Source organism: Vicia villosa, linkage group LG4, assembly GCF_029867415.1.
Source record: "Vicia villosa cultivar HV-30 ecotype Madison, WI linkage group LG4, Vvil1.0, whole genome shotgun sequence".
Taxonomy (NCBI): Eukaryota; Viridiplantae; Streptophyta; class Magnoliopsida; order Fabales; family Fabaceae; genus Vicia; species Vicia villosa.
This window is the reverse complement of record NC_081183.1, coordinates 156,513,146-156,527,288: the sequence shown is the minus strand read 5'-3', so window position 1 is coordinate 156,527,288 and position 14,143 is coordinate 156,513,146. Positions and strand designations below refer to the sequence as shown.

At 34.8% G+C, this 14,143-nt stretch overlaps 1 protein-coding gene across 1 annotated transcript; it reads left to right on the top strand.

Moving 5' to 3' along the window:
* Positions 1 to 9,128: 9,128 nt before the first annotated feature.
* Positions 9,129 to 13,842, top strand: LOC131595645 (lipoyl synthase, chloroplastic). The gene is made up of 7 exons (XM_058868055.1): positions 9,129 to 9,604; positions 9,837 to 10,000; positions 10,775 to 10,865; positions 10,960 to 11,117; positions 12,082 to 12,253; positions 12,477 to 12,587; positions 12,783 to 13,842. Exons 1-7 carry the CDS (start codon positions 9,263 to 9,265, stop codon positions 12,867 to 12,869), a joined length of 1,125 nt encoding a protein of 374 aa, XP_058724038.1. The 5' UTR covers positions 9,129 to 9,262; the 3' UTR covers positions 12,870 to 13,842.
* The last annotated feature ends 301 nt before the right edge of the window (positions 13,843 to 14,143 follow it).

Below are 14,143 nucleotides of genomic sequence, written 5' to 3'. Positions count from 1 at the left end.
AATTACTAATACTTTATACTAATTAAACTTAATTAATATATATTAGTTAAACTATTTCATTCATTTTATTAATTATATTTATTTAAATAATAAAAATAATTTTATAATTGAGATGAGAAAAAAGTTACATAATGAAAATATAAAAGAAAGACACTACATACCGATGGTGTTTAAATATTTCAAAATAAAATAAAAAAGAAAGAGAATTTCTCACTCAACCCAATCCCATTGCTCTCTTACGCACCACCGAATTGTTTATTTTGTCCTCGTGCTTCCGTAGATGCATCTCCAGAAGCATCTTTTTTTTTGTTTTAACGTTGTTCTGTTCCGTAGATGCATCTACGGAAGTCTTCCGTAAGTGGATCTACGGAAATGTTTGGTGTTATAACTCGCGCCAGACCTTTCCTCTCCCTCATTCTCTTCATTTCAAACTCAAACACAAACACAAACTCTCCTCATACTCTCTCAACTTCAAATCTCTTTCAAGTTCTACTTCAAATTTCTTATCAACATCAAATTCAAACAAGGTTTAACAACATCAACATCAACTTTAATCTGTAAGTTTTTCGAATTTTTAATTTATTTAGAGTAGTTATGAAATTGAATTGGAATGTGATATTTAGGTGTAGAAATGAATTGATAGGTTTAGCAATAGTGTTTAGAGACATTGTAGGGTTTGTTTGACGTCTTAAACAGGTGATCAAGCCACCAAAAATAGGTTTTGTGGTGGTTGGATTGACTCAGACGTCGTTGTTGCGTTTCTGAGTTTCAGTTGTTTCCGTATATCCATCTACGAAAGAGATGAACGTTGGGGCATTCCGTAGATGCATTTACGGAAGCACCCAATGTTTTGAAACAAAGGTACTTCCGTAGATGCATCTACGGAAAAATTCAGTATTTTGTAAATATCATACTTCCGTAGATGCATCTACGGAAGAGCAATTTTCTGTTTTTATTTTGATGTTTATTTGTAAATACGCAGTATCTAAATCGAGCTTTTTTGCATCATAATGTCGACATCATGACCCATGGCCCGGATAGAGACATTCATGGGAGGACCGTACATCACGCATCCTTCTGACGAGAATGGTCGCGTGTAGTAGTATCTCAGGTCACTGATGGAGCAGCTGTTCCACCTGATTCACCTACGACATCTCATACACCCGCATCAGCCATATCTTCTCCATCACCCCCTTCAGTCGGGCCTGCTCCTTCACGCGTCACGCCTTCACCATCTCCTGCCCCTCTACTACTGCACCACGGAGGCCTCGGGACGATCCTGAGGGTTCCTCACTTATGCCACCACCCCGCAGACGTCTTCGTGGCACTATTTCTACTTCTACTCCTGATGCAGGATCTGATGTGCCACCTACGCATGATCTACATCGTGCCAGGACCCGTGGGACGCTTGATGCTAGGGTAGAGCCAACAGATCCCTTCGTGGATTCGGAGGGGATGCGCATGATGGTACGCAGGAGGATGTCCGGCATACTCAATAGTTTTATTTGATGATGTATTTATATTTTATTTTTGTTTGTATTTCATGATGTACTCGACACTTTGACCGACATTATTTATATATTGTATTTTTATTGGTCTACCTGTTGTTGTTGTCTTTAAATTACATTACCGAATCTGAAAACGTGTGTCTTTAAACATGGATTTTCGTCATGAAAATGACATGAATTTAAAAAAAAAAAACAGACGGTTCCGTAGATGCACCTACGGAACACTATATTTCACCTCCTTCCGTAGATGCGTCTACGGAAGAATTATAAAAATGAAAATAAGGTGGAGTTAACTGTGTTTTCTTTTATTTTATAGGCTTTCGTAGATGCATCTACGGAAGGAATCTATTTATTTAAAAATGAGGTGCTTACGGATGTGCATCTACGGAAGCAGGGACAAAAATAAAAATTTGCGTGGTGTGTAAAATACCTATGGGGTAGGTTGAAAAACTTTCAAGAAAAATAATGTTATAACTACTCAAAAAAAAAAACAATAACAATAATAATAATAATTATATTTTATTATTGTTATTATAAATTGTATTAATTCAATTAAATTTTAGTGAATTTGTTCGCGATTTTAATTGTCTGTATATTAAATTATTTAAAAATAATAATGATAAATTATTGTTATAATAATTAAATAATAATATTATGCTTGCATTACATATGAAATTTAGGGTTCTTATTATTATTTTGTACATGAACAAGAAAAAGATAGTCACGAAAATTATGGTGGTGAACCTTCGATGCGATGGAGCAGGGGGTGTATTTGCAAGGTTAGCACTTCAATGCTCAAGTTAGTATGTGAGTGATAGAGAGTATTAAAATTGTGTTTGAAATTGTTACCTGAAATGGTGTCATCTGCATATATAGAAGAGTTAAATGACTAACTCACTAACTAACCAGTGTGAGATTCGGACACCGTTGGATGTGTTGGAGAGATGGAACTTATGCTTCTAGATAACTGAAGGTTAAATAGTCACATAAACATTCCAGAAGTCTTAGTTTCCACTTGAGATGGATCCGAGATGTTACACTTGTAGGTGGGCAGACTATAAATGGTATATGTTTGGACCGGATCAATTAGAGGAGTCATTTCCTTGCAGTAGTCGGGTCGTCGAAGGTGGGGTCGGATCTCTGAGCATGTGGAAAGCCCATAACAGTTTCCCCCCCCCCAAGACTTCATGGATTTTAGGAACCAATAAGTCTTTTCATTGTATCAGTCGGCTGTGTTGAAGGTATTCCCAGGATGCTTGAATAAGTGGATACGTTTGAAATATATTGTAGGGGGTACTTGGTGCACTTAATGTTTTCTCTATTTCTGACTCGTTGTCTCTCTAAGTCGTTGACATGTCATCTCATATATGTGGGTTAGGAAATGATTATCCTACCTAGGTGACACAAGTGCTTGTTTATTCGAAGGGACTTTATGGGACAAGAAGCATATTACCATCGGACAGTTTGATTATTTAGGCCGTTAGTATTTTCGTTACTTTTCCCAATAAGAGTTTAGGCATTATTTTTAAAATTTTATAGTTGTTTCGTTCTTGCCTATCTTCTTCACATTATTTCACCTTATCCCTCAAATCTTTTGTCTCGTTGATTTTATCGGTGTTCATGGCGGCGGTTGCTACTGAAGATTATTTTTGGCTAGCGTCGCCATATTTAGGTTATAAATCTATTTTCATTCCAGGGAAGGAAATGTCATTCGATCTTTTAGAGATAAGGGTTTCTTCCTAATGGAAAATGTCGCAGGTCTCAAATGAAAGAAGGATCTTCCATCAGCCAAATGGGTGTTTTGTCCCTTTTTATGCTTGTATTTTTCAAGACCTAGGGGTTCGCCTTCCATTAACTCCTTTGAGAATACAGTTTTGGATCATCTTTGTATTCCTCGTTCGCAACTTCATCCTTGTGCCTGAGGTTTCGTGCGAGTATTTCAATATTGGTACGAATATCATGGGAAAGCGGGTCTCGCTTTTCGAGATTTGTTTCCTCAAACTTTTCAAAGTGTGTCCTGCTTCAAAGTGTTATTGGCCATGAACTTGTTTCCCTCTATCGTATTCGAACCTTGTCTTTAAGGATTACATCGACAATTGGAAGAATTTTAAATCTGGCTGCTTTTTAGACACATCGCTTACCCTTCTGGTTCACGATGAGTTCTGTGTCGTTTCTTCTACCCTTGGCGGGCACCTGTGTTATATAGAGTGGTGAATGCGATTTTGGTCTTTCGAACATTTCTTCGAATGTGCCAATAGTTACTAGGTACCCAATGATGCCCTAATAACACTGATAAGGAGATGAAGGTGATTATGGTTTCATTTTCTGATGATTTGATGCCCTGTAAAGAAGTGGCAAAGGCCTATTATATGGATGAACGAATAATGGGAGTTTGGCAAGCTATATGTTTTGTTACCTTGAAGACCATATCGATCGATTTAACTTATAATTTGTTATCTTTTCCTTTCAAATAAGTATAAGAAAAATTTGAATTCGTTAGGACCCAAGATGATACCGATTGTCTTGGCTTCTCTTGGATGCCGCCCTAAGAAGAAGTGTGCCTAGATCAGTGTCGTTTCCCCTATAACGATCGAGTAAGGGGAAAGAAACCAACAAAGGTTGACCTTAGGAGTGATGTTGTCGGAGGGTCAGAAGGTAATTCTCCTTATTTGCCTCCATTATTGTCCGACCATTCTTCCCAATATCTTGGGAAATTGGAAAATCTTATCTCCGCATAGAATTGTGTCTTCGTTGGTCAACTTCCTTCTTCTAGATGTCTAAACTGGCAAAGGAAATAACTATTAGGGTTATGAGGACAGTGCCTCTCCTTAACTAGTTAGAAGTTGATCCAAAAGTGTTTTTGGGTTCTTCTGTCATGCCTCAGAAGGTGTATTTGTTGAAGGCTTAATGTGACATAGTCGAGACGAAAAGGGTGAAACTTGAGGAAGTTCATCTGGTGACACAAGGGTTATTTGAATGTTGTACTCGGATGTGAAAAGTGTCTCTAATAGCACCCCTGGGGAAATTGGTTTATGTAGTCGGGCGTGTAAAGCTTCTCCGACAACTCCCATGGATTTTGAAGGCACACAAAGCGCAGTGGGGAATTGACTGTAGTAGCCAGGCGCTCAAGGCATATCCGACAACACTCCCGACTGTTGAAGTCGTATTACCCTGAAGGAAAAATAGACGAACAAACAAACAAGCGAAGTATGATGTACCTGATATGTTACCATTGGCCACGACATGTAGGGGCATTTGCCGGAAGGTGGCACTAGGAGATGTCGTCTTTCCACTTTCCTGTTGGGGAGTTGACGATCACACTCCATGACGTGACCTGTTTGCTCCACCTGCATATCAGACGGAGGTTGTCGGACTGTTCCCGGATACAGAGGGTTGAGGCCATCGAGTGGATGGTGGATTATCTGGGTATGGACCCATACATGGCCGATTATGAGTGCAGGACGACGAATGAGGCGTATGCCCGATTCTCCTCCCTGAAGAAGATTTATGAGCACCACTTGGCGGCGACAGCTGAGGCCGAGGATGAGGGGGGTGCTGTTTTTTGTTGAGTACCACCGAGCCTGTGCGTTGTAGTGTTGGTTCATGTTCTTGGTTGGCACGTCCCTCTTCATGGACAAAAGTGAAACCTACATGGACATGACATACATACGGTACTTCATTGATTTGTCTACAATTCATGAATGGAACTATGGGACCGCCATTCTGGTATACCTCTACTAGAAGCTGAATGAAGCATGCAACTGGAGGACCAGACAGTTGATAGGCTCTTGCACACTTCTCACGGTATACTTCTTTTTAACTATATCACACTTAAAGTGTTATTTGTTAACTTGTACCAACATATTTTCATATTTGTGTTTCAGAGCTGGATCATCTCTTACTTCCACCGCATTCATGCTTACGATTCTGATTCCTTGTACACTGACGCCATGCCTAGGGCTGCACGATATGTCCTCCATAGGGGGAATCAGAAAGTTGGGCCATATCGTGTATACCTCGATCGTACTGCTCACGATGACATCAACTGAACGTATATATAGATGATACCGAGATCTCCATTTGAGGCTGCTCCCGACACCGTTATCCCTCCGAGATCTCACTGCTATCTTTGAGGATTGGACGCATCATTTGGTGTCAAAGGAGTATCGGCGTACGCGAGCCGCAAAGAGTTGACACTGTGTAGATGGATATGTGACATGGTTTTATCAGGTGTCACATTCTATCATGGCACCCGATGCTCATAGGCATCCACTTAGGCCAACGCATGAGATGCTCTTGGAGAACCAGCAGGTCGAGGATGACCATGCCATTGATCTGCTGCCGATATGCCAGCGAATACAGTTGATTGGTCAAAAGACATTGGACATAGGGATCATTGAGGGGGGTGGTCTAGAGGCAGTTGCGATAGTGCAGAGGCTGGTCAGTGAGGCATCCGGTGCGACATCGTATATAAGGCAGAGGAGGTCGTAGCGAGTTCGCATTAGGCATACTCAATAGTAGTAGTAGCCTATGTTTTATTTATGATTTTTTTGGTGTTTTAATATTTCGACATTTTGCACTTATCTGAACAACTATTACTATATTTCAATATCGATATTATATTCTAGTCTACGTATTTTTTATTTCTATTATATTTTATCAGATATCCGCAATATTAATTTAGTTGCTACGTTGCTCCGATTATAACAATGTAATTTTGTAGTTTTTAAAAAAAATAAAAGACTCAGAGCATATTGCAGATGTGCATATCTAAAACTTGTTTATAGTCTTTTCGGATATGCACATCCAAAATATTTAAAAATGTGAAAATGGTGCATTCGAATATATATTTTGCGGTTTTTCATAGATATTTTTCACTCTATATGGGTGCAATGAAAATTTTCATTTATTTATTTTCTCATCATTTTCTTTATTTTCCGAGCTATTTTGTAACTAATCTATCATATAAGAAAATCAATTGTTCTGGAAATACCATTTTGCCCTGCTTTGCTATTAAATGTCCACGTGGCTATGCTCTTTGATTAGCTTCTAAAAAATTACTTTTTCAATGCAATTTCTTGTATTCTTCTACTACTTTTTTGAATAATTTCCAATGCTACTTTCTTGTACTACCTTTTTGAAATATACAATCATTACTATTTTTCTTTTCCTTTCTCTATCGAAAAAAGTATAGCTTTTTTCCATCCTTTCACATCAGCTTAGTACCTAGCAGACTGGCTCTCTAGCAGATTGACTCTCTATCAACTGTTAAATAGTAGATTGCAAAGCTAGGGACTTTACTTACTATGTGTCTGTGCTACTTCATACACACCTTTTATTTTGCTTTTTATTCTCTTCAATCTCCTTTTGCTTTTCTCTTTCCACCATCTTCTCTCTTCTCTAAATATATTATCTCTATTTTTTTCTTCATCACTTTTCTCCATTTTTTTCCTCACTACCCATTATTTTTTCTACAATCTAAATACATAAAAACTCATTTTTCACTCTATTATTTTTCTCCTTCATCTTCTTAATATTTATTTGGATTTTTCAGGTTATAGATCCACCGAAGACGGAAATCAGTAGGTAGTAAAACAACATTAATAATAAGAAACAGGTTAATAATATTAAGATCATATATGTTATTTTAATTTCTTTTATATTTATACCAAGTTAAACATTTTATATTCAGATCTATTATTTTCTTGATTTGTTTTTCAATGTTGAGAGTTTGGATCTACAAATATATTATCTAATCAGATTTGTAATTGTAATTTTAAATCTGGGTTGAGATTTTTTCCAGAAATGTTCAGAATTGGAATCTTTGAATGATTTAGATGATTTATATTTCTTTATTTGTTTTGATTTTTAATGCATTTTTTATATTTTCTTTTTATTTCGATTTTGAATACATATATATTTTTCATGTCTTTTGTTTAGTAATTTATGCACTAACTCAATAACAAATATGGTGTTTTTCTCATCTTTTAAAACAATTTATTTTTATGTATCCATCTCTTTCAAATTTTTTGATGCAAGGTCTGATTTTTTTATTTGTGACTTTTGATTGATAATATTACAGCATCCAATGTTTTTATCTCTGAAATCACTCTGTTTGCTTTTGGTATAATCTCATAAATGCTTTATATTTTTCATTCATGGTTATGTTTCCCATGTCTACCAATGAACATTGCACCTACCAAAGGACATTATTACTCCTACAATGTAGGGCCATTATTTTATAATTTTGAGAAATGTTGATTAACTATTAATTAATTTTATCTTTTAGTACTTAAATATTTTTTATTTTATTTTATTTTATATGCATTATGTATTATTTTGTATAACTAATAACTGTAAATATTATTTTTATTACATTCAAAGAGTTATATAGAAACTATAAAAAGATTATAGTTTTATTACATATTTATAATTAATATTTATATATAGAAAATAAGAAAAATAATTTAGTAATTAATAAATTTGTTTTTAATTATCATAAAAATGTTAATTAAACCAAAACTAAAAAATATATTAAATATGCAATAATTTCTAATTAAGAGCATGAGCATATTTTAAATGGTAATTAAGCTATAGTTGTGAGAAGAATAAAGAAAGTCATACATTTTAAATGCATATTTATGAGTAAATCATATTCAAAGCATTTACGTTATTGAGATGACAAATTTTTTTATGATCAACATTTAAATTAGTTTTCTAAATTTATATTAATATATAGAAAATAAGAAAATTATTAAATAATTAATAAACATGTTTTTTAATTATTATAAAAATGGTAAATTTGCACAACTAATAAAAAATGTTAAATATGTAATAATTTTTAATTAATAAAATGGACATGTTTTAAATCGTAATTAGTTATATTCCTGAGAAGAATAAAGAAATTAATCATTTATGTTAAAAAAAAATAATCATTTTAAATGCATATTTATAAATGAATGATATTCAAAGTATTTTTCAATTTTGAAATGACAGAAATGAATAAAGAAATTGTATTTTGTATTAAAATGAATAAAGAAATTGTATTTTGTAGATAAATGAATAAAGAAATTGTATTTGTATTAAAAAATTTTTTTGATCTAAGTGTTTTTACGGGTACCAGACATTTTTATAGATTCAATTATTATTATTTCACGGGTACCGGACATTTTTCTATGCCTTCAATTATTATTTTTTCACGGGTACCAGATATTTTTCTAATCATTTAATTATTATTTTTTCACTGGTACCGGACATTTTTCTATACATTCAATCATTATTTTTTCACGGGTACCAGACATTTTTCTTTACATTCAATTATTATTTTTTCACGGGTACCAGACATTTTTCTTATACATTCAATTATTTTTTTACGGGTACCAGAATTTTTCTAAACATTTAATTATTATTTTTTTACGGGTATCAGACATTTTTTATACATTCAATCATTATTTTTTTACGGATACCAGACATTTTTCTATACATTCAATTATTATTTGTTCACAGGTACCAGACATTTTTCTATTAAAAAATAAACATCTAAAACAAATGCGCGTCCCGTACCAGAACCCGTGCGAACGCACGGGTTTGTTACTAGTTTATTTTTATAATTATGTTTTACCCACGACTGGAACACAGACGGAATAACCAAAGTTGGCCAGCTACAACCAAATGCAATTGAACAATCCCACAACAAAGCTTCTACTTTCCTTCTCTCTATCACACCGTCTTCTTTCCCCTCCCTGCATATTTCAATGTTTCATCAATCACTTTCCCATCCTTGTTCACTTTCCTTCTCCTCAATTCCATCTCCTAAATCTTCCTATTTTTCTTCAACTTTCACTCTTCGATGCGAGACCAAGGATCACTCGCTTTCACTTTCCGAGATGCCCAAGCCAGTGGAATCGGCGAAGAAGAGTGGACCCTATCCAGGTGGGTTGGGTCCATTCACCGGGAGAGACCCCAATGTAAAGAAGCCAGAATGGTTGAGACAGAAAGCTCCTCAGGGTGAAAGGTTTTCTCAAATTAAGGAATCTATCTCTCAGTTGAAGCTCAACACTGTTTGTGAAGAAGCACAGTGCCCCAATATAGGAGAGGTTCCATTTTTTTCTCCTCTTTATTCAAATTATGAAATATTTTTGTTGGCTTTTCTTGAGAATTTCATTTTGATTCATGTATGACCCGAAACTGATTCATGTAGCCTACCCCACTTAATGAGATAAAGCTTGACTGTTGTTGATGTTGTTGTTGTAGTTAGTGACATATGTTTTGTATTTATATGCTTCTAGTCTAAATAAATAGTTTTGACATTTATATTCTGACGGACAGTGTTGGAATGGAGGTGATGATGGTATTGCAACAGCTACAATCATGGTTCTAGGCGATACGTGCACTCGTGGATGTAGATTTTGTGCCGTGAAGACCAGCAGTAATCCAGCACCTCCTGATCCTATGGAACCGGAAAACACTGCCAAGGCCATTGCCAGTTGGGGGTGCGTATATAACATGTTAAAAATTGATGTTTATGTTTCAGCGTGAATTAATGCACATTGACAACTGATTCATTCTAGTGTAGGGGTAAAAAATATCAAATTAAGCCAAAAGCCAAACTTTGTCTTAAACGGGCTTGAGATGTTTCTCAAACATAAGGCCTCGTGAGACAAAGTTTGACTTATTTTACCTGATGTAGTCCCTTTTCCAGAGTTAATCCTAAGCCTCTTATTTTTAAATCTGTCTTAGCTAAAAGCAGATTTGGCCTTCTCTGCAACAGGGCCATTACATAGTCGATGAAGTTTACTTATATGCAGACTTAGCATATGTTGTCCTTCCACAACTACCAATTGAGTTGACTTGGTATACCTTTACATAAGCTTATAGGTTGTGCCTTGAAATATGTCAATAAGTGAATGATTTTAAGACATTACAATAAAAATATATGTTTTTTGTTTCAAGTACACATATTGTGCAAATTATTTTAGTACAATAATTGTACGATACTGATAAAAATCTGAATCAGATAAGCACGGGAGAAATGATTTTCTTGATGGCCATTTCATTTAGAGCGCACACACAAACACCCAAGTTGTGCAACTTGCCATTCTTACTTACATGATGACCATATTACATTCTTTGTATGAGTTTTCCTGCATCTAATTCCTTTTTAATGGCATTGATTGGTTCAAATAACTAACTCTTCCTAATAAAATAAAGTCTGGTTTCAGTTCTACTTGTAATCACCTATTAATTACAAATTCCTGAATTTTCAGTGTGGATTATATTGTCATAACAAGTGTGGACCGTGATGATATACCTGATGGAGGAAGTGGGCATTTTGCACAAACTGTGAAAGCTATGAAGGTGCACTGATATATAGTCTGATGTTTAAAGATGCACTTAACAGAAGATATATAATGCAAATTATGATTACAAACTTTTTTTGATTATTATTCAGAATATCAAACCTGAGATCATGGTTGAGTGTTTAACCTCCGATTTTCGGGGTGATCTAAAGGCTGTAGAAACTCTGGTTCATTCAGGTTTAGATGTCTTTGCTCACAACATTGAGACAGTCAAGCGGCTCCAAAGACTTGTTAGAGATCCCAGAGCTGGGTAAGTTGAATTGCTGATCCAACTGCTTTGTTATAGAACCCTAAAATGTTACTTCGGTGCAGGGTTGTCAAATATTGGCTAAGGCAGCGCCATGGTGGATTTTTTGACATTCGCCATGGCTAATCTGTTAAGGACGGCAACACCAATAGCGTTTATGGTGGCGGAATTTTGGCCTTTTGCCATTGTCCGTCATCGATAACACTACTGGTAGAGTTGAAATAAATATGTAGGAAAAAAATATATTTCCATGAGTGTTTTCAAATGTAGTACCAAAATATAGTGTAATTTTTATCTTAGTAATGCATGACATGTGAGTGGAGAAGTTTTAAAATATATATTGTGAAGTGGGAACTGATAACTAGTTTGTACCAAATGACATCATTTAAAAAAAATGAAAGGGAAGATACTATTTAGCAAAGCGATCATTTTACACCTGTTTCTGAAGGGATTTAAACTTTGTTTTTTGAGGTAGACCCAAATCTTACCACTGAACTGATACCCCGTGGATCTAAAAACTCATGAATTAGTTTAGCATATATTTATTCTTTCTAAACTTTACAACCAAATCATTGGTCTTATATTCAATTTCTAACTGGATTTTCTAAATTTTTATGTCTTCTCTGTTCAGTTGCTAAGTAGGGGGATCATATGCCCCCCCACTAATACCAACAACGAGACTTATATCTAATATTTTGTGAGTTATAAATTTCAGTTACTTTATTCTCCAATATCATATATTATTCAATTACCTTATTCTCCAATGTTAATATCTCTAAACAATGGGGACATGGGGAAGGGATGGAGGAAACATCATAGTAAAAGCATCTTGATTGTGGTTTGTCCAATTACTTTACTACTAGTACTAGGGAATGTGATTTAAAACTTACCTTGTGTTTTCATAGGCATGTTTTTTTCCATTATGAATCATCATTAGTTCCATTTCTTATGCATAGTATGGTTGCAGGTATGAACAAAGCTTGGCAGTTCTAAACCATGCAAAACAAAGCAAGGAGGGTATGATAACAAAATCTTCGATAATGTTGGGCCTTGGAGAATCTGATGATGAGGTGAAGAAAACAATGATGGATTTAAGGGCCATAAATGTGGATATTCTGACTCTTGGTCAGTACTTGCAGGTTAGCTTATGTGAAGTTTCCGGTACCTCCTTTGCATGCTTGTTATAACCTTAGAATAAATATTAAAATTCAGTCCTTGGTTACAAGTAATGTTGATCATTCACATAATCTTACTATACATTTCATGTTTCATTTAATCTATGGTCTACTGTATGTTTAATTTAATATATGGCCTATTGATTCATTGTTGTGGATTATAGTTTAATAAAAAATGTTCTTGCAGCCTACTCCTTTGCACTTGACAGTTAAAGAGTATGTTACGCCTGAGAAGTTTGACTTCTGGAAAGAATATGGGGAGTCTATCGGTTTTCGTTATGTAGCCAGTGGCCCACTGGTACGCTTGTAACTATTGCATACCTTCTTTTGGCGTATGCCTTAATAACAGTTAGCATACAAATCATATGTGAACAAAACTACCAATCTACCTAAATGGACTAAAACAATGTACATGGTGCCTTTAACTGTCTTCTTGGATAGATTGTTTAATCATATTGTCGTTTTGATTGAGCGCTATAATTGCGTTGTGCAGGTACGATCTTCATACCGAGCTGGGGAGCTGTTTGTACAGACAATGGTAAGAGAAAAGACCAAGAATGTAGAAGGCTCGTTATTATAACTCTTTGCTCTGTGATTTTGATTATATAGCCAGCGACAAGAGATGATGAAATTTTTTGCTTGTGCAATTACTACACAGAAAAATGGTTAGCTATACAAGTGTCTTCTATTGCTTTGGAGTGAAGATATCGAGATTTTTTTGTCAATTATATGAATGAATTTGTTGCAGTGAGAAGTTCTAATCAATTCATTATCCCAGATATGATTCTGAGATATTTATAGTTATTATTTCAATATGATAATAGTGGGTAGGCTTAGTAAACTTGTAAACGATTTAACATTTTTGTCATTGCAATTCTCTTTATAGCAAACATATAAAATATTAAGAATATTGTAGGTGTAATTCACCCTCAAAACAACAGAGAGGAGAAATCACATCAGACAAATAAGTGAAGTTCAGATTCTTGATGTGTTCCCTGCATAAAACTTAATTTTTGGGCTTGAAATATCATGATAATATCCCTATGATATATTTCAAGATTCTCTAAATTTGGTGTAGAGCATTTTGTAGTTTGTTACTCCTTGTTTTTTTTGGTTGGACTATTTCCTCTTTATAAAATTTCCATCAAAAGCCACGAAATCAAAGGAGGAAATGGGGGTGTTTGATATCTGTGCTGTTACTTTTCTCCATTCTATCATAGTTTGCATATCTGACATTGTGCTTTTATCCAACAAAATTATTTCAATGGGGTTGCAGCACCTCCCCAAAGCTTCTTTTTTTAATCATCCTGTTGTCCCCTCTTTTGAGTTTTGCACTCATCTTGTTGGCATTACTCTCCAATGAGCCTATTTTCAGGTTTTTTTAATCTGAATTCTTTGTTTTGGTGTTTTTATTGGTATCATTTCCTCGATTTAATTCAAGTTGAGCCGATTGGGGCCCATCTATATGCGGTGTATACTCAACACCTTTTTTTTATTTGACAATACTTAAATTCAAGACTTTATTTAAACGGAACCAAACTCCTTTAACACTTGGACCAAGAGGTATTGATTCTTTGTTTGCTTTTTATAGAACAAATATCCAATACATATATTATATTTGTTTGTTTCTCTTGAAGTTCTAAACAACCATAGAAGTAATCTTATCCATGCCAGTGTTGTTCTTAGTGTTTTTCAATCTTGTTTTGAAATAAGCAATTAAAGACAAATTTTAGAAAAGCATATTTTGAAATTCTTCTTCCTTTCTTAACTGTATTTTTTCTTTAAAATGACAGAAGAAACTTGCTTTGGCAGTGAAAATCATAATGAAAAATCCGAGCGCAGTGCTATTAACTA

Bases quoted from the DNA above. Each gene is read 5' to 3' on its own strand.
- LOC131595645 (XM_058868055.1), top strand. From the start codon at position 9,263: ATGTTTCATCAATCACTTTCCCATCCTTGTTCACTTTCCTTCTCCTCA. The intron at 10,001-10,774 runs GTGCGTATATAA...CTGAATTTTCAG, and splicing joins AAGGCCATTGCCAGTTGGGG to TGTGGATTATATTGTCATAA. The intron at 10,866-10,959 runs GTGCACTGATAT...ATTATTATTCAG, and splicing joins AAACTGTGAAAGCTATGAAG to AATATCAAACCTGAGATCAT.